Source organism: Plodia interpunctella, chromosome 5, assembly GCF_027563975.2.
Source record: "Plodia interpunctella isolate USDA-ARS_2022_Savannah chromosome 5, ilPloInte3.2, whole genome shotgun sequence".
Lineage (NCBI taxonomy): Eukaryota > Metazoa > Arthropoda > Insecta > Lepidoptera > Pyralidae > Plodia > Plodia interpunctella.
The window spans coordinates 5,073,645-5,099,963 of NC_071298.1; the positions used below are offsets into that span (position 1 = coordinate 5,073,645).

The 26,319-nt window shown below is 38.9% G+C and overlaps 1 protein-coding gene across 1 annotated transcript in view; it reads right to left on the bottom strand.

Moving 5' to 3' along the window:
* The window catches only part of Glut4EF (Glucose transporter 4 enhancer factor), a 55,228-nt gene extending 28,909 nt beyond the window's left edge, over nt 1-26,319 (bottom strand). Inside the window, exons 1-3 of the mRNA XM_053744809.2 lie at nt 25,586-26,319; nt 9,290-9,456; nt 1,523-1,650 (exon numbers count right to left, since the gene is read on the bottom strand). Coding sequence (XP_053600784.1) covers nt 1,523-1,650; nt 9,290-9,456; nt 25,586-25,960 — 670 coding nt within the window. The 5' untranslated portion in view covers nt 25,961-26,319. The remainder of the gene's footprint in view (nt 1-1,522; nt 1,651-9,289; nt 9,457-25,585) is intronic.

The following is a 26,319-nucleotide window of genomic DNA, read 5'->3' on the forward strand; positions in this document are numbered from 1 at the left end:
TCGTCATCGATATACCCACATTTCCAAGTTCGTTTTACGATGTCATCACGATAGATGGCGTGACTATCGCTGATCCGTAGATATTACTCTTACACGCCTTTTTTCTTCGTTGGGGTATGTAAATCAGGTCACCGTTGCATGAACCGTATTTTTGGAACGAAATTCGAAAATGTCGGAGGCACAGTAGGCATTTTAATGCATGCCGCACCTGGAATAGAATTGGAAGTCACTCATCTGGCCTAGCCCTTCTTTGTTCGGCTCGAAAATTGAAATGACAACTTGGAATCAATAGATGAATGAAATACATGGCGAAGTTTTCTAATTTAATCAGAGTATCAAGCAGTAGCTAACTGTATACATAAAATTACGAAACGGAACTATGGTTGGTCACTTTCACTGGCAAGAACAACTATTTGCTCGCAGCACACACACACTCGCACATTCAACAGTGTTGGGTTGAAGACGAATCGTAAAGTTTTATGACTTGTGTGAACCGGCGCATGCTGCACAATGATTGCATAATGCAGTGCTAATGCAGGCGGGTGTGAGCTTCTGGCTCGGATGCAAGGAGCTATGGCACGGGATATATGGCACGGCTTGATGCCTTCAACATTCAAATGTATTAGCGAGATATACGGTTAATTTTGCTTACTATGCGAAAGCGGTCTTTAACTTTCATGTTGTGACTATAATTAAATAGTTTTACTTGCGTAATGAGAATCAAGTATTTCTTTTATTTTCATGTCAGTTGCAAATTTATAAAATTTGATTTTGTTTGTTTGTGTTTGAAATCGTGACCTCCAAAGGAGATTATTGAAACGGTCGAGACGCGACTGTTGGCTAATTATAAAATTGTTGCAAGCATGATCTAGTTTCAAAAGAAGACCGCATTTGGTTGAAACTCATCATGAGAGCGGTGTAACGTCAAATACCTGTCTAGACGTTGTCTAGACAGCTGTCTAGACATTTTCCACAATTTCTAGCTTCAGCACTAAACATAACCAGAGCAAATAGTCCAACTATCCTTCCACTTTCCCACAACATTTCATCATAATATTTATGAAAATTTAAAATTCTTTTAGTCCAGTAATAGTGTACTGTACTTGGAACCTGCAACAGTTGCAACAGAGTTTAAGAAGACCTTGTGATTTTATCATGTGTTAGTAATCAGAAAGCAACGCAATGTAATTATTCGACATCATTTAAAAGCATGTCATTAACTCGACGCCTATAGCCATACCAACCAATAAATTAAACTTTTAATGTCTGGTTGAATGCGAAAGTGACGTAAAAATTAGGAGCAATAAATCAATCGTCATGGTCAGTATCTTATTTGTATAAGATATTAGTAAATATGATACTTTGTAAATAGAGTAGCGTAAATTCACCTACCCTAATGGTTACCTTTTTAAAATTTGAAAGCAAATTGAGAAGATTGAGATCTACCCTTCGGTGTTGGTTTCCTCTGTGGCGTGTGTTATGTGGGCCGCGTATGGTGGGTGTGTCCTCGAGAGAGACTTACTCGGGCGAGGCGAGTTGGGCGAGCAGCTGAGCGACATCAGGACCAGCGCAGCGTTGCACTCGTTCAGCGGTTCGTCGCGCTCGCCGTAGCCCATGTCACAGGAACTACTCGGACCGCGTTTGCGCGATCTGCAAACATTACATAAATGTCATATACATTTCAATTAGAACATAGACAGTGTGGTTCTATTTTCAGAATCAGAACATCAGCCCCGTGACCGTTCGCCTACGTGCGTAGTCACGCGAATAATTCCAAAGGTACGACAGTATTCATTACCCAGCCCACCCACTATAGTGGCTTACTCTGGCGACGAATCAATATTTCTACGAACGATTTACTTTTCCCTGAAAAATCAATATGTTATGGATACTCGACAAGTAGTATTCAGCAATAAATTTAGCCGTTGTTCGGTTGCCCCATCCTGCTATATATTCCATTTACTATTCGACCCAGATCTAGCTCAAATATGAGAATAATTCAGCGCCCTTCGTGTTTGATACAGATCAACAAGTCTAGACCGGTTTGTTGACCTTTGCACCAAGTTCGAGGGATGAATTTGGAGGCTCAGGGGTGAGGGTGAGATGGCGGGTGGCGCAGGGTGTTACGCAACCGGCGGCGACCCACAAACGCAGACATCTGACGGGTTGCTAGGACGAGGCAATGATCTCGTGTAGGCTGATCACCCCGCACCACCTTCACAAGGAGAGGCGTTTACCTTCGACATGACCGCGTGTACAACTACCACCGAGGTCGTGCCAGGCTGTCACAAATGTCAATGTTGATGCCCTCTAGGTAGTTAATAGGTAATAAGGATGGAATAAAAGACCAAAACAAAAACTGCACGTGCTTGATTGAGCTAGCAACATGTAACTAATTTATTAACTATGTATGATGATAAACGTAAAATATAGCACGTCTATTCTTAGCTCGTTTGTAAACACAAATTAAAGTTAGAACAAATTAAATATGCATTAGGAAGAAATTAAGTCATTTTTACAGTAGTGCTTCTGAGTGATTAAACATTTAAACAAAACAAGGTGAAGATGAGGGCGGTCATAGGTGTGAGCAAGGTGCCATTCAGGCAAACAAAGATGAAACATTTACGTGGATAAGAGCACAATACTCAATGTCAAAGCACTGAATGGGAAATTACAAGCCAATGACTGCAATGACGTATTTCTTCTTTCTTATAGAAAAAAATAAACAGTTGTGGACTAGAACAAACGACATGTGGCCTGACAACATTATTAAAATTGTGTTTACGTTATACATTTGCTAACAGTTTGTATTGTACACTTGTATTATAGTTATCGAATAATTTCGAAAAATTTTGCATTGAAAATTAAAGTGTCTTAGTAAAATTTTTTATAATAAATAAATAGAATGAAAGATAAATTAATTTATTTTGTTTTATTTTATGACTTCATTGTTTAAGGTCTCATGTAGAGCCATTTAAAACTATTTCTAGTAATTCTTAAGTAATTGCTGCGTAAATAATCAAGTAACAGGCAAGTGTCATGATCGTGACCTTTACCAGGTATCTTCCGCGTCAGAGTCTTTGATTTTGTATATTTTCACTGATATAAAGATGATAATATACTCGTACTTTGTAACTTTTGAAAAATAATCCAGGATCATAGTATTTGATTACTGCATTAACAATGCAAGGTTCTTTCAAACTTCAGATTTTGATGCATTAGTTTCAAGATATACAAAATGGGAGTAATAGCCTCGGGGAAACGTATAGAGCCGGGGAAGAGGCAGGAACCTTTGGATCCTGGCAGGCAGGCGTCCTTGCCGGCTGGCGGTGGAGAACGTTAACCTGCGAGTTTCTCCAAATTTTTTGTATCTTTTCATTGATCAGACGAACAAATATATTTTTATATACATATTGATTAGTATTAGATACATGGGATATTAGCTATGCTAATTTCTTTCAGTTTCGTCAGTAGAACTTTTTTAAAGTTATATTAGTCTAGAAATCATTGGTTCGTAAATAGCCGGGAAAGAGGCTGAAAGTTTCTGGAGCCTGCAGGCAGGCGTCCTTGCCGGGGGCGGCTGCCTCCGAACGTTGACTCGCAGGAGCGCCGACCGGGCGAATAGGTTGACGACACGGAATGACGAATTACATTTGTGCAACGCAAGATCGATTTGCAAAGGTATAATTGTGAATCTGTCAAGGCGTCTTTAAGATCTACACTACAACAGTAAAAAAAATATTTAATATTTAACAAACTAGTTGAATCTGCTATAAAAATAATCATTTAAATAACTCTAGTACCGAGTACCTCGACAACCGTTTTTCTTTTCTACGACATTTATGATCTTATCCAAAATAGAATACGTTGGTCTAGGTCATTCTATCATTCCTAAAAATACTATTTTCATTATCACGAATTTGCGTCCGGTGTTGACTTACGAGCTGGCGTCATAGCCTGCACAAATTTGCATCGTCTGAAGAAGCGTAGGAAAGCTGAAACGATGATGTGCGTCGTAGTATCGTCACACAAAATAACCGGATGACGTAACATCCTCAATCGGTTGACGTAACCATGCAGCGAAAACTTCTCTGCATTAGTCACAGTCACAGCGATTTTTTTTTGTAATGATGGCTCTCAAACTAATCCAGGTGGTCTGAGATATTGTCGTACGCATCGATTCGAATGCTTTAAATCATAGCAGAAGAGTTATAAGACTGACACTCTATGGCTCCATATTGTTGTGTTACGGTTGCCAGCGCAGTTGCAGCTGTGCAAACTAGTTATATTGCTACGTCATATATAATACTCATAGATTAACCCATGAAGAACTTTATGTAGTGGAAATAGTATCTAATATACAATGACTTTAACACTCGATATGTTGTTGGCTGTACTCGCGTAACATTGAAAACGACCTTGCCGCCTGTTGCCGGCTGCCGCGCCAACACTGATAACTACGATATTGTTTATACTATGTATGATATTGTGAAACCAAGGACATTGCTGTTGCAGAAATACATTTTCACTTTTTTGTTATAGATTAAAGTATGCTGTAAGTAACTATTACATATATAATTAGTTAGGCTCGTTTCTAGATACGTTTATGTCACAATATCTCCAGGCAAATATAACGATCAAAACAATATCACTTACACAACAATTGCCACCTACTCGTTACCGAGATTGCTCGGATCTTGTTTATTTTCCACTACACTGCATTTAATGTCGTATGGTAATCATTGTATCACACGTAAATTCATTGGCACAATTTCCCTCTAATTTGCGTAAATATCGTAAGCGTGACAACCAAAATTTATAGGTGTTACAATTCAACGCAATTTTTTGCAGAGTTGATGTAGGTCGCGGTCTCGCTATGCAATTTTTTTGGTAGCTGTAAAAACGTGGTCCGACCGGCGCGGCGGGGCGGGCGTGATTGAGCTGACACGGCCGGCGGCCTGTCCCTAAGCTGTGTAGTTTGCATGGATGAAATCATCACTGAACATAGCTCATTCTATAATGTTAACTAATGTAGTAGCTCTCATTACCATAGCACCAAAATTATAAGTAAAAATGACAAATTCCAAGGAAACTAGAGCCACAAACATCTCTGCGTATTGTTAAAATTATTCAAAGTTAAACTCAAATCTACAATAGCAGACGACTACATGTATTTGACTGGGTTGAGGGTTGAGGTGACCTACACCAGCAGAGCGTCGAACATTAGTACTTGTCACGACGGGGCGAGCTGATTCAGCGTACCACGATCAACTCGTCATTAGTTAACCACGAGTGGTTTTATTCCAAGAAACACGAAGAATTACAGATTTTGCTGCCTCGCCTGGGGGAATAACCTGCACGGCAGGTAGGGCGATCCAAAGTCAAGTCTGGCAAATGCAGCGACTGAGTAATCGCTCAATAGAAATTCAGGGTGGTGTTTAAGATTTCGCGGAGTATTCATGATTTTCTTTCCCCAGCTAATGGAGTGGTCGTTAATCTTACTAAATACTTCTAAAGATCTGAAATTATAAAGAATAATTTAAAAAGAAAATAAGTTAAGCTCTCTAATAACATGACCATTTCTGTTCTCTAAAACAAAATCATAAGATCTAAAATACTGGTGAAACTGGTTGACTTTTATGGTGACCCAAAAGGAGTGGTCAGTTTAATATTCATAACATTGTACTACAGTGAAATAGTTTGCATAATATTGAATACAATAATTGTTGTAACACTTTCTCTGGAAGGCGGTATACTTGTGCTGCACCTGCCAAATGAGATAACGGGCCAGCACCAACGAAAGCAAATGTAAGTACGTCGCGTCGACGTGAAAGTGCCTTCGAGCCCCACCACCGGCTTGCCTGAACTGAACGCGCCTTCTCTTTGCATGTTGCGCAAACCAATGCGGAATGTAAGCTAATGTAGTTCATCAAAACTTCCAACAACCAGATCTCTGGCAATTCTGTTGAATAACTTGAAATAGCAAATAGGTGTATTTCAAAATGCATTTGTAATAGAAGAGATGGAATAAGAATGCGAAGAAATTGAAACTGTTACTGTAAAGCAAATCAATTGATCTGCATTCGATATTTGTTACATAACGTGACGAAATCGTCAATTGTTAATATTGCTCAATTTTGACGGAAATCAGCACGGCTTGTAGGGGACAAACAGATTTGGTACCCAACCCGCTGACATTGAGTTGCAAATGATCAACAAGGTAACGTCAAAAGCGTCCGAGCGGCGATGTGTCTTGCGACATCAGAATGCAGGACGCAGCCGCCCTACTGCCCGACTAAGGACCTGACTACCTGGTGACACCCTGCCAGGTCAATCTCTATACGATGCGACATTCCTGAATAATTTGCCACGCAACTTCACATGTACATGTGAAGTGAAAAATATAAGCAAGATCAAAAACATCACACGTAATAAAACCATTGTTAAAAATTTATTTGATCGCTTATCGGTCCATAGCATCGGTTTGTGAACAATACATTGTTTATGGCTATCACTGTATGCGGTGATTCTCTAGTGTGTGTTATTCCATTTTGAAACTAGGTCACTGTGTCACGTGGTAACCGCGCCAAGTGCTAGCCAAATGCGAAGACATCTTGAATCGAGTTGGTTTAATATTTATTCTATGAGCATAAGTTTGTTGTCTGGAGTAGATAGAAGATTTATATGTTGAGTTACTCAATTAATATCAATATCAATACATATAATAAAATTGAAGAAAGGCCAAATTTGTACATTGGATATTTTTTAATTCTTCATTATTGAATCCAATAATGAAGAATTAAAAAATTCTTATTCTTCATTATTATATCCAATATAAATATATTGGAATTGGAATATACTTAGTTACTGATATAGATGACGAAATATAGTTTTGGGAATTTTTGTCTGTCTGTCTGAATGCGCATCACTCGAAATCTACTGGACCGATTTGCTTGAAATTTGGTATGTAGGTACCTTATATACCGGGTTAACATCTTAGATATATTTCATCCCGGTAAATGGTCAGGTTCCCGTAGGATAATTGAAAAACTAATTATGAATCAAAAATGCCTCGGAATCCCGGGTAGCAAAAGCTAGTAGGCAATATAATTTGTCAATATCTATGTTGTTGAAGTTAGTAAAATTAAAAAGAAATGAGCGTAAGCAAACTTTCACTCTGGTGGCTGAGGTCCATGTTGAGTTTCGAAATTTTCTCTAACCATGATTCGATTTTCTGTCTTATGTAAAAAAAAATGTCTCTTGGCAAAAAAGTGAATTTTACTGAAACTTTTACACACTCCATTTAACAAGACACATAGTTATTAATAAAACATACAAAACTATACAATCATGGTTGCTTGACCCATCATTGCCCGGGCCATGACTTTAGACGTGAAACAGGTTTTCTGCAACATTTTAAATACCAACCACTGGCTCTTATTTTAAAATTACAATGGTAACAGCCTCTGTCAATATTTTGTTTTCTTTATTATTTGAGAACTGCATGCAACTGTTGTGTATTTATATTAAGTATAGCATTTTGATCATATTCATTTAAAATTAAATAGTAGTTTTCTGTATCTAGAATGCGTAAGATTTTCAATTCCACAACATAATTGCTATTTCTCACAAAAAGATAACGGAAAGTCGTCGAGTGTTAGATGCGTCGTTTATGGCGCTTTGTGAAAAGATTACCCCCTCCGGTTTCGGCATTTATTGTGAAATTTGGAGTGCTGAGGTCTCGCCTCTCACCGCGATCACGATGAAAAGTGAAACCGGCGCTGCGCGTCACGTCGCAGCAGGCGTTGATGCCGTTTGTTCCGGTTTCATTGCACTACATTATCATTTTATTATTGAACACCGCATTAATCTCCAACTTTAGTGTTGCAACATGACTCTGTCTTTATTACTGTAGCTCGATTCCACCTTGAGATATCTAGCAATTCCCTTCAAATATGTGGTTAATATGCGTGTTACGATCATTGTTACGCATTTAGTTTGTTTCTAGCGTTATCTTTATAAAATCTGGTGGAATTTTTTAATCGGTCTCACAGTGTTGCATTGTCAGTCCCTGTCGAGGAGAGGGGCCGGCGGTGCGGGCGGCGGGATCCGGCCGTAGAATGTAGGCAAGTGTGACAAGGACACGCCCGTACCTCGCTAACACTTCCATCCAGTTTCTAACGTGCTCGCTGCGCATTTCGCAACGCTCGCCCGCGCCCGGCCCCACTTCGCCGATGCACGCTCGTGAGCGATTACACCTACAAGGCAACCCAACAATACGCGATACGTTGCACACGATCGTGAACCAATCTCGCCGTTCCCAGAGCTGAGATTTCGCCTTTATCTCACACACCTATTTGAGCTGTTTTACGAATATCATATACTGCGACTGAGGGGTAAATTCGATATAATGTTCGCGTACTGTCCTATCTAATGTATACATTATCCTTATTTATGACGGAAACTGAATGATCATATATACTTTTTAACGTCTACAAGCTCTTGTAATTAATTTTGTTGAACAAATGAAAAACAATCATCAATAAATCATCAATCACAATGAGGCTACATGTTGGAAAACCCACATTGCCCATCAAGTTGCAAACAGGGATTAGAAATGCGCGGCCTTCCTCGTCGCTCACGGCGACTGCACGAGGTGAGCCACTATCTCAAGGCGACACGGCAACAACATTTGATAATTAAAAAGCTATTCCATCAAATTCACAACTACCACTGTCGTGACTCTCCTACATTACATTCTACCTTTCATTTTCGTACATTTCAACCATTATTACTACACATTATTATTTAACATGTTGTTTAAGTATAACATAATTTAAATTAATTTAATGTAGCGTGCTAATGCGGCGGTAAATCACATCGCATCGATTCGCGGTTGCAGTCAGTTACTTATTTCTGAACGTATAATTACGTACGTTTCAAGAGCTCGCTTTCAGTTTAAATTCCAATCGTTCGCGTATTACGCCCGTTTATTATGAATTTGTACTTTCTGAACTCGCAAAAGTAGCTAATTATTGAAAACAGTTTAATGTTTTCAATAATTAGCTACTTTTAACTACTTATGTAATTATAAACACTGGAAATCTCATTCTAGAAATGTAAGGAGATCATACGAACTCGCTTTGGGTTCATAGAATTTCAAGAGATTTGCAAATGCTTGATTCTTCTAATTATTATCTCTTTTTGGTAATCAAGATTTACTCCATTTTTCTGTCGTTGTTTGATTTCAAGACAAATTAGATTATTCTAAAATGTTTATCTATCTTACCCTTGCATGTGATGAGCTGGTACTTCAATAGTGGCGGAGATGCGGCGGCGGTCGCCGGCCATGTCAGCGAGCCGGGCGAAATCGGTGTCCACATCAGCGAGCCGGGCTGACTTGCGCGACTCCAACAACCGCACTTCATCCAACCTCTTCTTCAAGTCTATCCGTGCCTGAAGACAAAGAAATATACAATCAAACAGATGATTCATTGCTCATTTATGCGACCGATAAATCATAGCCTAATTAACACCTTATGACTGATATTATGACACAAAAAGAAACAATGACAGCTATACGTCCAAGTTATATGATATTAGATGATTGTAGTTTTAATCAGGACAAATTGTTGTCTCTTAAAGGAAACTGTAAATGTCAGGGTTAGGGCTTGAAGGCTGACAAATGCTGCAACCTGGTTTACGTTTTAACGGTACAGCCAATACGAAATGTGTTTCAATGATATCTTGTGACTGGCTAAGAAACTGTTAAACTTAACATTGCCGTGGAATAAAATTTTCTCAATTATCTACAATGAAATTAATTGTTAATTACTTTAACTCACAGTATATTTTTAATATATGTAATATGAGTACGTAATATGCATGCAGGTAGTGGGTGTGAGCCCGAGATCAATATGTCGACCTTCGAGCGGACGCGGCGGTCGGGTGGTCGTGACGTCATAGCTGCAACTGGAGCGAGATCAAACGATGCGTTCCTGCCATGTCACCAACTGTGCATGATTCATAGCGTAATAATACTATAATTTTTGTTATATCTGTATGGAATAATTCTAGAATTGCTTACGAAAGTTTGTAGCATTCAAATTTATTTAATTCAAATATATTATACTTTCGCGATGGTAAATCAGAGGCCTACTTTGGCTATGAATTTATCGGAATTACAGCATCCGTGTGAAAATAGGACGCTGATATTATTGACAAAGAAGAATGTCGACAATTCTTTTGTCAACTTGACAGTCTATAAAATCATTACTATATTGTTTTCCACACCATGATTGCCTTGCTCATATCAGTAATTTAGAAGTCGAAACAGGAAATGAATCTGTAGATAGTCGTATAGAGGCGAACTAGTCTGCTCTACCACTGTAGGTGACATAACTGCATCGCCGTGTTGCTTATCACCTCCACGCGGGTGATATTGTGTTTCCGCATTAAATACATCTAAAGGCCATCTATTTGCAACATTTCTATAACTTGTTTAGAATAGTATCGTTTTATTTTTTATTTCGTCTGCAGAATAAACAACTGTTATAGTTTTATATGTGTAAAAATTACAAAACCCCGTTACACAACTTTACATGATGACGTAAGTTGTTTATTAGTCTATTATCACATTGAGTATTTAAAAATTGATTATACCTAGGTATACCTCTGCGTACTAGTCAAATATACTCAAAATCGTGTTGTGTCTATTGATATAAGATAAACACGGGAGCTCTGCTGACGAGTCTTCATTAACGAATCAGGGTCATGTCACAAATGGCAGTCAGGGCTGACATTGACAATTTTATGGACATCCATCTATCCATCATTGTGGTCCGCGTAATGATGGAAAAGTAACGAACAAAACCAATACGGAAGATAAGTGCCAGCAAAGTTAGAGTGGTGTGGTTTGGATTGACGTATTCATGTGAATGATAAATTATTCATTTTCATAACGAACTTTCGATGATTTGAATTTGAGATAGTATTACGAAATATTTACGTCAAATAGAAGAACGGATATTCATTAATGGCACGGTGCGAATGTATAACGTTTAGCCTCGTTAGCTAAATGTGTTCCCATTCAGAAAATCATTAGCCTGAATACGATAGGTCATTCAAATGGATATTATGTTTCAAGCAAAGCCTAAAGCAATTTTCAAATACCATATCAGACCGAGAACTTTCCAGGTAATCGTTAATATCACAAGTGCACAAGATATGGCGGGTAAGTGACAGCCGATTTAAAAAATTGTGCCTAAACGTTACATTAAATTAATGATAAATTGTCTAGACTTTATTAGAAATAGTCCTTCGTAAGAAGTAGACGTATTATCAGACTTTATAGCTAAAGGGACCGAGAAAATGCTCCTTTAGCTTGTCTAGTTTCGGTCAGCCATCGGTAAATTCATTGTAGTAACTGCAACAATCTCTTGTCGATTGGCGGTTGTAGCTGCCGGATAGCCAGATACATACAACTTCCTAATGGCCGGAGGTAGCGGCGCGGGCGCGGCTACGCACGGAAAGCGCTCTGCGCAGAGGCTGCTCACATCATACTTTCACTTTTAAGCGATTTCGTGCGAGTGTAGAGTTATGGACTCACGCCGCTTCCACACCGGAACAATGAAAGTTGTTTAATCTCTGAATTCAAAAATTAATCTTATTTTTTGTTAAGCCATTGACTACAGAGCACTTATTATTAGATTTGTTTAAAAAACATGCAAATGTCTAAAATTATTCATATCACGCAGTTATTTCGCAATACGCAAGGCGCGGTAATTTAAGGACACTGCGAAGATAAATCTACGACATAAGGCTATTGTTATTTACATGTGCAGTAAGGCTAAATGTTTTGCAAATAGGTATAGTGATTAGTATTCATATGAGTGCCTTGACGGGGTATGCGGAAACAATTTACATCTGGACTTTATATAACATAATTTACATTATGTTACGATGTAATATTATCCCCGATACAACATCCATATTGCAAATTTAATTTATTTCCAGGCAACTCATTGCAAACTTTGCTGCTCAGTATTTACTCAGTTATGGTTCTGTATAGAAATAGCCTGAAGGTCCTCCTCGGGAGGTCATTCTCAGTTTAGTTCCGCTGTAGCTCATTCGCAGCTCGACATTATGTAAAGGCACTAATGTTGCACAATTGCTTTATTCGATGTCGAAAGAGCCGCTCAAATGCCGGTGAAAGTCACCCAGTGACTTTGACATGCTAACACTGCGTAATTATTATGCGTTAGACATATTGATGCGATGTATGGGACATAATTGTACCATAACTATATGGTTATTGGCATTGTCTGGAACTTTAAAATTACTTGTAATATGATTATAACAAAACAATATTATAGTATCAATAGAGTACATTTTCGCATATTTCTATGATTGTAACAAACCGGTTATAAGCATAATTATGTATGATAAAAATTTTGAACAATTTAGTAATAAATTGGGCACAATTTTAAAGAATTATTAGAATAACCATAACATGAAAATGAGTTTCACGGTCATTAGGAATGAATGCAGCATTGTTGTCGTTCCAAGAGTCATTAAGATATCTACACAAATAAAAATATTCTAATGATACTTGTTATATTTGATGAGCAGCAACGCAGCATGAATTTGACGATATTAACACTGTTAAAATAATACTATTTCTATATTGAAGTTTACCTACTAGTTGTAGTTGTACAGTATGTAATACAGTTTGTATTGGATTAATTTATTAATTTTACTGATATTCTAAAGCACATTGTTGATAATTAATGCCATCAATTAAGCGAAAAAAATGTCACCAAAACTTATTTTGTAACTGATGAAGTTCTGCAGAAAGATATTTTAAAAGTTCTAATAAATATTGTATACGGCACGGCAATTAATAATCTATATAAGAGAAAGTATAGAATGTCAGAAGCTACCACGGAAGATCAAATGTAAAAAATGTAAAATAAGAAAGTGAACATCGTGACGAAAAATTGCAATGAAAAGAGTTTTGCAGGTTATATATATTTTGTGAGAACTATTCTAAATGTGACTTTAGGTATGCAGCTAAGGAGGAGGCTCCCAATGCACCGGGGCGGTCGGATGCGTTGCGAAAGCTTGGCCCGCTCTACTGCGCATCGATGTTGCTGCGCCAAACTGATTATCCATGCTCGTAATATGTTGAAATGCTGCATTACCGGTGATTTGTAGCAATCCTTTCTTGGCGATCTCTTCGTGACAAAACATTTAATACTGAATCAAAAAGCATTTCTTTTCATAAGTTCGTTATTGTGTAAAGTCCGTGTAGAAAATAACATGACTAATAGATTTTTTCAGACAGGTTTTAGAAGTTATTGATCAATGTTATAAGCCTAATGGACATTCTGAATATTTAGATTTTAAGAAAATAGAGTATTAAGTGGACTATTATATGGCTATTGGATTGGATTGCAACGTTAAAATGCGCGTGTGTTACACTGAAAGTCGGCGCGCCGGCCGGTCGGTCTACGCTCAAATCTATATAACTAATGCACCAATTAAAATAAAATATATAAATAATATAAGCAGCAAAAAATATAACCTTGTACCAATTTTCGAATTCATCAATCACTTGAATTATATAATAAGGATTTTGATTGCAGGTGGATTTTATTTGGAATAATAAAGGAAAAATAAAATTTACTTGACTAAACGCGAAGCCCCTCAATCAACCCTTTGTGTCAACATTACAAACTAGGATCAGCTAATGGAATGGGTGAAGAGGGTCACTGAATATATAATTCAGGGCTCAGACAGGTACGATACTGTACGTACAGTTCTTGTTGTTTGGGCCCCGGTCATTGTACACGCAGCTGATACGTATATTGCTCTTTTATCGGTCGTTCAGGACAATCTCGTAGGACAATGCACTTGGATTCCATTTACCTTGAAGTTCGGAAACAATAGGCCACATCGGCCGTAGTGACGACAAACTAGCGATCCAAAGGAGGTGATACATTTGCTTTCAATTCAAGTCGGATGTGTATTACGTTTGTTGAACATATACTCGTAGATCATATACAAACTTGTATCTTACTTTCTACTGCTTTACCATGATTTGTCTCGGCCTTTTAGAAGTTTTTATTTATATAATGTATCTCTAAAATATCTTTCGCCTGCTTCTTCCAGATCTTCTTAAGAAAGTTTTCACTTGTATGGCTAATACTGCTATCTGGTTTAATTTCACATAATATCTATCCCGTTTAGCATGCGTGAATGAATAAAATATTATGAATAGAACTGTGATATTGAACCCAAGTTTAAACTTTCGTTAGTCCACATAATTTGTAACCGATCCCACATCCCCATAATGTCGCCTAATACACCGATGTGAGACTGATAGCTCGATTATTCCTCCATTAGATATTCATTGAGGCTGCATTGGAGTCACGTAGACACGCATGCATAAGCAATTCGGCGGTCGAGCATTCGTGCACCAGTAAATAGGTCAATAGCTAGAGCGCAAGAGTCGGCAAGAGGCCTATTGTTATGCGGTTTATTTAGGACTCGCTCAATCATTCTATTATTCGAAACAAATGAATAACGGAAGTAAATCACAGTAATTGGCTATCAGATCCTTTATCTGGAGGTCTTCGTATTAAGATGGCCTAGATATTTTTTAATTGGTCAGTTTATCGTCTTATTATGCCAGCTTTATTTGTAGCTACAAATTTAAATATCAATTTAAATGTCGTTTCTAAAGTTACTTATATGATATTCAAGCATTTAAATGTCAGTAAGGTGGGAACGCGCGTGGGTGGACCGGCTTTCAGTGCAGCGCACGTGTTTGCTAATTATGCCTATTAAATAAATAACTACAGCGGCGTGCCTGGTTCTTCCCTTCGAATCTGCCCTTTGACATTTCACAATTGATGACTTGGAAAATAAATAACCTCTCCTATTACTAGATTATAGAGTTGGCGTGTGCTTCGAGTTCAAATGAAAAATAGTAGTTGCGGTTTCAATAACTAATCCAACTACACTGACTGTCCTGGGAAACGCGATATTCGTATCAAGACTACACATTTTTCTTTGGAATTGAAGATCAGATAAATGTTCAGCATGATATGGGAATTTAATGATAAAAACTAAAGCTAAGCACGACGTGCTGTGACCGCCATGCGCCTCTTCGCAAAACTTATGCGACCTACTTCACTGTTGTAACATTAAGCAATTAATATTTCGTAACCAACACTTAGTAACTATTAAATAAATCGGAATAAGCAGTTAGTGTGGCACACTTGAAATATATGATGATACTAAGTAGATATTACTGGATGTACTTGGAACAGATATATGGGCATATGATTTATATTTCATTATTCCGTGGGATATAGATCGTTAGTCTAAACGGTGAATAGGCACGGAGGGAGACCTTGTGCTGTGTATTAATTCTAAGCGTAGTTTGCTAATCGGATGTGCTGAAGCAGGGCACGCGATTCAGTGCTGCGTCGGCGCGCCCCCCGCTAACGCCAACCTTGCCCCAAAACTCCGTGACCCACATTTCACACGTCAAAATGCAGCCAGCGTTTTTATTACCGCCATTCTCCTTGAATTCGACCATTTCATTTGCTGGTACAGTCTTACTTGTAAAAACACGTAATTTCGTTTAATTTATTGCCGTAACTGTGACTGACTCGGGTATGATTCCGGTCAGAATTTCAATTGAAAAACCAGGTACAAATTTCTAGTCCAGATTTTGATTCATCGTTAATTCCAATTACTGGGTAAAGTAGCGACAACGTGATGTAAACTGGGTCTGGTAGGTCAGCGCAGGCATCGATTGAACAGGACGAACTAGGCTCGACCTAGTTGGCACGAGCGGCGGCCCCGCGGGTCGTGATCCTAGAATCTAGGCGCCCTGCATTCGGTCCCGGCTAACCTCTCCGTGCTCTATTTCGGGACGTACGGTCACCAGTTGCTATTTATATCAGACGAACTTTACTGCATAAGAAAATTATGTCACAGAATTCCAGTGCCAAAAATGGATGGATAATTGACAAACTTGTGGAAAACTGTATTAGCTTATCCTCAGATTGGCAATTATATCATAATATATCGTATCATAATACGCACTTGTCAATTTAGAAATTCTAAAAGACGAAAGAATTGATAAATTCATTCAGGAAATCATAAAAATAAAAATTAATTAGGTACATAATTATCCTAAGGTATTCCATAATATAGTTATTTATTTATTATTTACTGATTCTTTGGTATTCCTCTAATGCGCAGTGACTTTTATACTCCAGTTTGTATAATTCATTAATATAATTAAGTCTACAGAAATCTAACCTACATGCGAATGTCGTCGTCATAATTATGGATATGCAATCTGTGCAACAAAAGCTAGCTTTTATTTTAAAATCGGGCCTCTACAGAAACACTGATAGCATGTTGTCTCGATATCGACATTAGGTATTACTAAGGCTTGCGATTTATTTCGGCAATGACTTTGATGGTGTAATGTCAGGCCAATTTAGAATGAACAATAAATTCAGTCAGGCATGTAGGTCAACGTCAAATGTTGTCAGGAAATTAATATTGCGTCGCACCGACGACGGTGGTGCAAGAGATCACGCTTGTTTTATTTGCTCGTGTAGGCGTTTAGAGGTTTCAAATTGATACAGATGACGTCACGCTCAGCTAAATAATTTTGCGATCGACGTCACCACGCGTCGGCGAGAGCTATTCCGCGTGGGCGCGACGATGTGATGACGTCACGGGGAAAATGCTACGAATCGGGAGCTCCTCTGCCGGCCGGCGCGAGCGGCGTGTAGGCGGCGCGTAACATTCTCGTAGCTCTGTTGGACGTAAATAAAATCACCGGCATTCATCTTACGTAATTGAACGTGAAATCTGCACAAGGACGCCTTTGCTTGCCGTTTCAACAGCAGCCGTGATGCCCTAATCGCATCGTTTACCTGCGACGTTTAGAAAAGTGAGCGTTTCACCTTGGGATGCTTGCTGGCATAGTTGCCTCTCTATTCTTAGATATCGAAATAGCAGTAAATGTGTCAGAGGGCCCGAGAGAACAGCACGCAGGCGTCGTGACCTAGCCTGACCCAAAAACAGAGTCCGACCCGCCGCCGCACCCCGGCTTGCCGGCTGATAACGGATACGGGAACCTGTTCGTATCGCTCCACACAGACACATCGTGCGACATACGCACTGTGCCCGATGACACCAAACATACCGTTATCTAGCGCTTTAGCGAGTGCCACAATACAAGGTCTCACATTGGTGCAAATATACGAAGATTCTCATAAAATACTTTAATGATCAGGCTTCCTTTGTGAAGAAACAATTTATTACTAATTCAGCAGTAAAGCAGGATTGACTAAACATCCTTGCGCAGTGCAACCTTTGCCAAATGGTGTTAAATGTTTTCCTGGAACGCAAACAAAGTATATGCCGCGACTTACGTCTGTTAATTGCGGATAAAGAGAACACAAGGAAAATACAAGTGGAGGTCGAGTTTTGAATACGGGCTATGCGTCGTCGCTGGTTCAATATCAGCGATTCTGGGTCAGTGGGTCACCGGGCCGGAGCGGCCGCGGCCCGCGCCCCGCCATGCGCTACGCTTGCAATTAAACCACTCGCTCTTCACTTACACACATCTTAACTCGACTCATTTGCATATGTGACATTCACTGAATGAGCTAAACGGTAATTTATACCACTTCTTCCGTCCACACATTGTGTACATACGTAGTCCATTGTCATGTTGACTACCTTAAACTAGTCAGAAAATGAATAGAACGACCTTCGCTTTCGAGAACAAAGTTACAAGTTAACACGTAACCATCATTGTTCTGAAGCGTCAATGTTTTCTTGAATGTCGTCTGCCATATAAACAGGAAGGATGTTTTGCTGTCGTAAGTGTTGTAATTTGTGACAGCGGCCCACGTGTGGTAACGGTCGCTGTGCTGATACTGTTAGCTCGCTCCAACTCAAACTAAACGAGTAATTTTATCTTGCTGACTCAGAAATGCGGCATTGCCAAATCCTAAACGACTTATCCAATTTCAACAACAAACTGAAAACTCACTATGTTTATTGAACACAATATTCTGTTATTAAAACAGACATAAATAACAATGAAACAAATGCAATATTCTTCCTAAACGCAACGAACAAAGATTAGCATGTTATACCAACTGTTGAAATAAGAGAGGTAGAGTATTCAATCATTTAACTATTCCAAGGCGAGAGCAATGAGGTCACCCACAAAGGGCCGACCTTGCCTTCGCTAGCTTGTGGGAGGACCACTACAGTGTTCTCGGCAAAAATATATCAAGGTCCGTGGAGAATAAAAAGATTCATTCTCTTTTCAATATAGGTATACCTATAACAAAGTAAACTATTTGTACATTCACAAAATGTACCTGGTCCATACCTGTCCATACAGTGTGTGTATGCAGTGGGTCAAATTTATCTACTCTAAACTATACTTAAGACTCTTACTAACATAAAAGAAAATATCAGAAACAAACACCATAAACAGCCAACAACGGGTTTTTGTCATCATTAAATGGTCAATCGTCTCGCTGCTCGTGCACAATTTAGGTCAGACACATTAGCTGAACTAATTTTAAGTGATGATCGCCTGCCGTAGGCAACAAGGTCCATTATATTTTTTATACAACTTTTCAGATGCTGTAAAATAAAAGCTATGTAACTATTTCTTTATTACAGTGATCTTAATGATTGTGCAGTGAATTTTAACTTATTACGCTAATCTTAATTGAATCTGCTAAAATATGAATAAATTGAAGTTAGCCGCAAATATTTTTGAGTGGTCAGTGTGGGTTTAGTAATTTTAGAAATACCGTTGCGAAAGTTTACAAACGTTTCTGTAAATCAAAACTTAGTGCGATGACCAAAAATTTGTTGCAAAGTAGATTAATGAATTACTGTTAATTAATTAAAAATTACATTCTTATAATTTCTTGATACTCATCTGTAATTACTGATTTAAGTTGGGAAGTAGTGTTTTAACTATCATAATTTTAATATAATTTCTGCTGTTCATCTCACCTTGACATGCAACGTTAGTAAATGTTTTACATTATTCAAATTTTGTGCAAGACCATTGTAATTGCTCTGCGTTTAGATTCTGTTCACTAGTCGTCAGCTCCAATCATCGGCCGGAGCGCCCTGTGTTGCCTTGGACCAACAAATCTAGAGGTTTATCTTATCAACCTTGATTCATTTTGAATCCGTGTCACTAGGTGATGTGTTAATACTTCAAATGTCTCGTTTAAAAAATTCTGTGCAACAACTGTACAGAATAATTTTAGTTATGGCTGGAGAATTGCTACGCAGACATAATCTAAGTTAACATTTGTGTATATGTCTAACCTATTTCAGATTATATTCTCCTCGTACATCAAATTCTTACCGTAATTCGTACATATCGTTGCGCGATTGAATAATCAAATTTAACACTCGCATCCAAACTATTGCAATATATTAGCAGGATTAGTTGGAAATAGGATCGGGTTAGTATGAGACAGTAATTGCAGGTTACAACGTAATATATCGAATAGGTTTGCCACCAGTCGTCGACTTTAATTGTATAGCGACGATGAGAGTGCGAAATTGCAAATTGCGCTTGCGCACAGTGGTGCTTGTCGTGTGTTTTCTCTTCCCGTGGCCGGCGCCAGTTCCGTCCGCACTCGCTGCTCGCATACACAAAAAAATCACGTACAGGTGGAAATCATAGAAGGAGAAACTTGTAAAATGTACGCCTCAAGCTGTGGCATACTTGTGACGTAGAAATCAGAATTGCCCAACGTAATCGCTCAGAATGGGAAATCATAGCCGGTATATTTTTTATTTATTTATATAATTTTCTTAAAACGTAAGGACCACTTGGTAACCTTTCCGTAATAAAATATTTATATATATCTTTGGTAGACACTCTTGTCTGTGTCTCTACATGTATTTTAATTAATAAGTGTCATTATTAATTTTTTAATTAGCTCACTTACATGTTATAAGATTTTATGCTTTTTTTTATTATAAATAATATGCAAGTCGTAATTTAGTGCCATAAAGTGAGTAATTATGAGGAAAATTTTGTCGTTAGAGGTAGCAACAGAAACTGGCTAAGTAGAGTACAATAAGTGAAATTAGCGTCATGCACGCAACCGCTCCACGCAACGCTAGCCGCCATGAGCGTAAGTGTCTTCGTTCCATCGAAAAAAAAACCAACTGGACTGGAAAATCTGGAAAACGCGTTTGCAATTTGCTTTAGTATCATAACTGCTTTCGCCTGCTATTTAACTAATGCGATATTAATCACTACGAGTAAATTATGGCCGCTTATGTTCGAGGGTCCGTGATACAGGTATCGTGCGCGAACGATACTTTTCTTTCAGTGTCAAGGAAATATTAATTAACATGTAAATTCAGGTATTTAGATTGGATGCAATATTCTATACTGACTTATTTGTGCCTCAATTAACATTGCAAAGACGCATGGATTGTTCGATTAAGAAGATCTGCGAATCAAATTTTATTACTTATTTTGAAAGTGACAACTGTTTACAATATTAAAATAACGACAAGTGTTTATCTGTCTATTGTAATTTAAATGAACAGCTACGCTCGTTCGCCTTCAAAAGAATAGCGACATTAGTAATATTTTTTATAAATATTAAAACAATGATGTCTCATTGTTCAAAACATCATTGTTCAGGTGCAACAAATGTGGTGTTGTGAAGTAAGTGAATCTGAAACTGTTACTGCAACGGACAACAGGTGCGAGTGGCACTTTCACACTCGACTCGCGTTCTCTGTCCGCGTCGAATTGAGTCGTTCGTTTACTAGCTGTGCCTCCAAGAGGTGCCGGCGACCGGTGCAGGGGAAATCACTGCTTGCGTAACGTTTCACAGCAAACTAATGCCTCAAAGTAAATCGCAAGTTGAGCACAATTTCGGCGTATTATTCGCCGGCTATGTTGTCACGGATATAACAGTCTTCTCGTGGCCCACTTAGCGAAGTACATGCCGGTCGGGTTAGCTGCTGTTAGCCGCGCTAACGGTCCGCCGACACCGCGCACGTGAAAATAATTCTTGACGCGATTTTGTAACGAATACCGTTACTCGGTTCCGGGCCTGCCGGTGACCTTATTTCTCAGCCGAGCACTCTTTATTTTTATATCTTATTGCCTGACATGTTATAGCTGCTGACTCGTTCACCGGTTATTTATCTTGAGTGCTATTTACAGATCGAAATGAGATGCTTTAAATATTTAGAGAATAGTTACATTTTAAGTTATATTCAGTTTAATTAAAAATGCGACAACATCATTTTGTAAAGTAGGTTGCAAAACGGATTCTGTTAGTCTTTCAATTTACTACGTCCTTGCGTAAACATTTTTAAGAATATGTATTACGTAATGCGCATTGATTTAGCTTGATGTGTCAGTAAAGTGTATTGTTTATATCGGCGTTTGCCGGCCGGCTCGCGGTGGCAGCACGAGGAGTGAGTCAGTGCGATTTGATTGATTCCGCGTAGAGTCAGCTCGGCGTAAATAACATGACGATATGTGCGCAGGGAAATACCGCGTCACACAAAAACCGGCTCCAATTGGTCCTATACGGGAATTCACACAGGATTTACCCTGCACAGATTCCAGCATTATCCTGAAGTTTACTGAAATGACATCACTACGTTGTAATAAACGAAACAACAAAACATATTTGCACCGAAGCGTGCTATTTGTTATCATTGAACTTGTTTTGATGGCGCGCTCTATCAACGTATGACGCAAATCGTAGCGACGCACATTCTATTAAACCGATGTTATTTTGTATCGCTGTAAAGTGTGTTATTCGCCTGAAAATACAAGCAAGTGCTGCGTGTTTCCCTAACAGTTTAGAAAACAACAACAAGTGGGACATAAAATGATGTTTGTTTTACGGAACTCGGATTTTTGTGCGTTAAAACTAAGCGACAGAGAGTATGTTTTCTATCGCTTAGTATTAACACACAAAAATAAAAACCATGAAAATAATAGTAATCACACAATTGCCTATAAAATTTATGGGCCGTGCCGTGTCAACATTAGTGGTGTAGAAATTAGAAAACTACTGACAGTCATGAAGTATCGTGTATCGTGTGGCGCGTGCGTCGCTACAACACTGCGCAGGCGTACCGCGTCATGCATATCACCTTCGTCACAGCACGCGCAGCACGCGTCTTTTCCTCCTCGTGTCGTCAACTAGTACACCCAACACTATTAGCAATAAACTTCTTAATTAATGGATTTCCCTGTTATTTTCCACCACATTAAATTTTCAATGAAGGTCTGTTTCACCGATGCATGAAAATTACGCGATGAGATCGTAAAGTACTTACAAAACAGGTAAATAAGTATTAAATGACTCGACTACTGTAAGTGACTTTTAATAACAGTTGCGTATCATATCACGCGAGAGCATTGTTCTTGATATCGTTGTAGGAATATGATAAGCCAATAACCTGTTTACGAGAAGGTTAATCCTTGGCAAATGTATCAGAGGTCAGATTATCGTGACAGGTCGAAATCTGCGCATACGACAAACAAATTGGCAACACGTATCGCTAATTTGAGAATGGTAAGACAAGGTGATAAAATAATGAAGGCATGGAAGTAGAATTACATAGAAATCCTTTAGACTTTTGATATTGGAACTTATGATGAGACAAAAGAACACGTTTATAATTGAAAATTAATGTTCCAATATATACAGTGAAAACAAAACTGTGATATGATGAGCAGCATTCTAATATATGATAGCAATTACCCATCCACAAGAACCAGCGAAAGGGACATTAAAATGGTTGATGATTATATTCTTAAGGATAATGTAATTATTCATTCAGTGACTTATTAGCCAGAATTTAATATATTGTATCTCAAATCGGGAGTACAAATTCTGTAGTTTCATTACATCGTGACAAAGTGTGCAGATGACGCATTGGTTGGCAGCGTAGCGCGCCGGCCGGCAACCACATTGCACTGACTGCGCTCGCTCTACTTGTTTACGAGGTCGATTAATTGCCAGATACAGCTAATTATCAACCTAGTTAAGGGTACCGTGTATCTTATACGTTTTATTCCTATCGACGTTTAGATTTCAAGACTGGTTTCACAAGTTTTTACGACTCGTTCGGCTCTGATGCTACAGAATAGATTGTTTTAACACAAACTTTTTAATAGTTGTGTAATGGCAAACTAGTTTTTATGCAACATAAGAATTATTTATCTAACTATATGACGAAGTACATAGTTGATGCAAGAATATTTGTTCTTATAAGTTTTGTATACTGCGATATGGCATACCATCGGCCACTTAGGTGGGTACAAGTTACTCGGGGCGTTTTATTGACTGTAAAACACCTGACGTCAAGCTGTTATAACTATGAATGTAATCCAGTGTTGCCCGATCTAGCTGTTATTTGGCTGGTTTGGTATGCGTATACTTATAACGGTGAGTCCGAATTCGGTGATTTAGCGCAGGCGAGTAGCGCGAGGTGCGGCGTGCGTCGCATACGCCGGCCTCGGAATGGAGCAGGTTTTAGTAGAGGTACTAAGGTGTTTTAAGTGCCAATGTTTGCTTAGAGCAATTTCAAGTCAACTTCGCTGTACTGTCTACTTCTGACGTGTAATAACACGTCACCAAGGAAGCGTAGCTTGTTATAATGTTGTATGAAGATGCAGACTTAAGGTCGCACACTGACTGAGTAATGCGTATGCGTGCGCGTTTTATGTATGGAATAAAGCACACGTCTACGCAACCTTCAAAATTTCTATACAAAAAAATAGCACGCATATGCATTACGCTGTTGATGTGCACCGGTGTTTAATACTTTAAATTATAAAAATATATTACTAATTACTTTTTTCCAAATACTATTAATGTAATTTGTTTAAAAATTTAGTCACTTAAAGTACGTCATAGGTGATTAGGTGTAATCTGTAGCCTGCTACGGAGTTCTGCGAATTTTCACCCAATAACCAATAAATATTTCTGACGTTTGAGTGTACTATTATTACAAACGTAATAATATTCTACAAGCAAAATAATTTACTTCGTACTCGATAGTGAAGTAAAAGACAGACTCGTGAAAAGAAAAATCGTAGGTATTTTCGTAGCTTTCTACGAAGCTCTACGAAAATGTCTTAAAAAATATCAGCCAATACTTATATAGTATTTTATATTACAGACTCAATCTTAATGGACTTGATATTAAGACGTATTATGTACTTGTTCGTATGGCGGCGAACACGATAAAATATATTTCGAGACTGATTGGCGTCCATTTCGGCGTTGAGTGTACAGAATTGCGATTATCTAATTATCAGAGCGATAACATCGCCCTTCACATTAACATTCATCGATTTGCATTATCATATAATTTAAAACAATATTAGGAGCAACCAAATCTTACTAGTAGGACCATTGATCCATAAAGGTAACTTTATCCTCTTTGTGTTTATTGTTACCTCTTTAGGAATTAAGAGTGACGTCACAATCAGAAGATAACTTAAACAAGTCCGCGATATCAAAAATATTTATCGAGCGAATAAATGGCTAATTACATTGTTATCATCTTGTAAAAACAACTACATCATTATCTTCACCAGTTACCTGCTCGATGCGACCCACGTTCGAGTACATTGAAATTATGAATAGTTTTTGTCAATCGCCATTGAATAAGGATACAATACAAAGAAGTTCTAAGGTTTGCTACCTGTCCCAGCCGCCCTAACAGTAATTTTGCCACAAAATATCCACTGAGCTTTGTTGAATTTATACAACATTATATTTGTTTGTAATAAAATACGTTTGTGGTACCAAAAATAAGCACATAAATTAAAATTATAAAATTACTTGTACAATGGCGGATCTTTCTCATGTATCCCTACATGGGAAATGATATGTTGAACAGTGCAAATAGGAAACAAGTCTTGCTTCTCGTCTCATTGTTCATCTCGAAATCAAATTGACATGGGACTTAGGGCGATTAGATTATAAAATGCACCCGATATTGCGGGCGAGTCATCGCCGGCCGGTGCGAGTGCGCTGCACGTGTAGGCGGGGTCAATATCTCGGTGCACGCGCATGGTCCCCCCCCGCGCTGCACTCGCGCCCCGCATGCACCACAAACCTTTGTCTACTCAGGGCCCCAGGCACATATGCCACTGCCCATCGCATTCTGTGGTAAACACCGAACCGGATTTAAACTATCCATCTTTTCCCTCCGAGCTGCCGTAACGAGAACGTTGATGTCTTTTCTTAGAGAGCTACAATTTTATGTTTTTCAGTAATTTACAGCTTACTTTCAACATGAGTCCTAAAAAATATACAGGCTCGATAAAGAACTAAATTTGCTATAGTATAAATTACTGTTTTAACATTAATTATTAATGATATTTTATTTTTAATTAATTCTAGTCACAAAATAATCATAATAAATAAATTAAATTTTTCCCTGGTATTGTCAGATGGAATATTTGCGATAAAGCATAGTGGGTGGTACCAACCTCAGTGGCAGGAGCGTGGACCTGCACATTGACCTCATCAGAGTGGTGGTCGTGGCTGACGACGTCGGCGCGCACCTCGCGGCCGTTGTAGGTGAGGTAGACGCGCTGGCCGGGCCGCAGCCGCACGCCAGCCATCCCGCGGAACCCGGGACCGATCAGCTCCACGTCCCGATATTCACGCGTACTCTTCCCACCATCGAACCGCACGGTGTACCGAGTGTTCGGCGTCAGGTTTATACAGTTATTGTTCTCTGGGAACGACGACGGCGTCTTCACCTCCTGTATCATCCCCGAGTAGTAGAGTCCGTCATCACCCAGCGCGGCGACGCGCGTCCCTATGATGGACCTCTTCGCTAGTCGCTTCCCTGTAGACATAATGCTGCACAGTCCTCACACTTTTCAACAACACTCCGGGCCGGTGTCCGGTGGCCCGCTACTTCTCACACGTTCACAAAATAATTTCAAATTGCCCGGCGAACGCGTTTAGCGGGATAGCCGTCACAGAATTTAGGAAAACTGCGGAAATTTCGACGTGATTGAGCGCGCTGCACGCGGTCCGGCTCCTCAGTAGGCCGGGGCTGGTCACAGGTCTCACACGGAAACATAATACGAGGGCAGGGTCCTCGACGTTCGGGACAAAGGAAAATCCTTTCGCGATAGTAAACTTCGCACGGGAGCTCAACGCGAACGACCTCAACAGACGCGGTTCAAACGAGAACTGTAGTGCGTGCGGC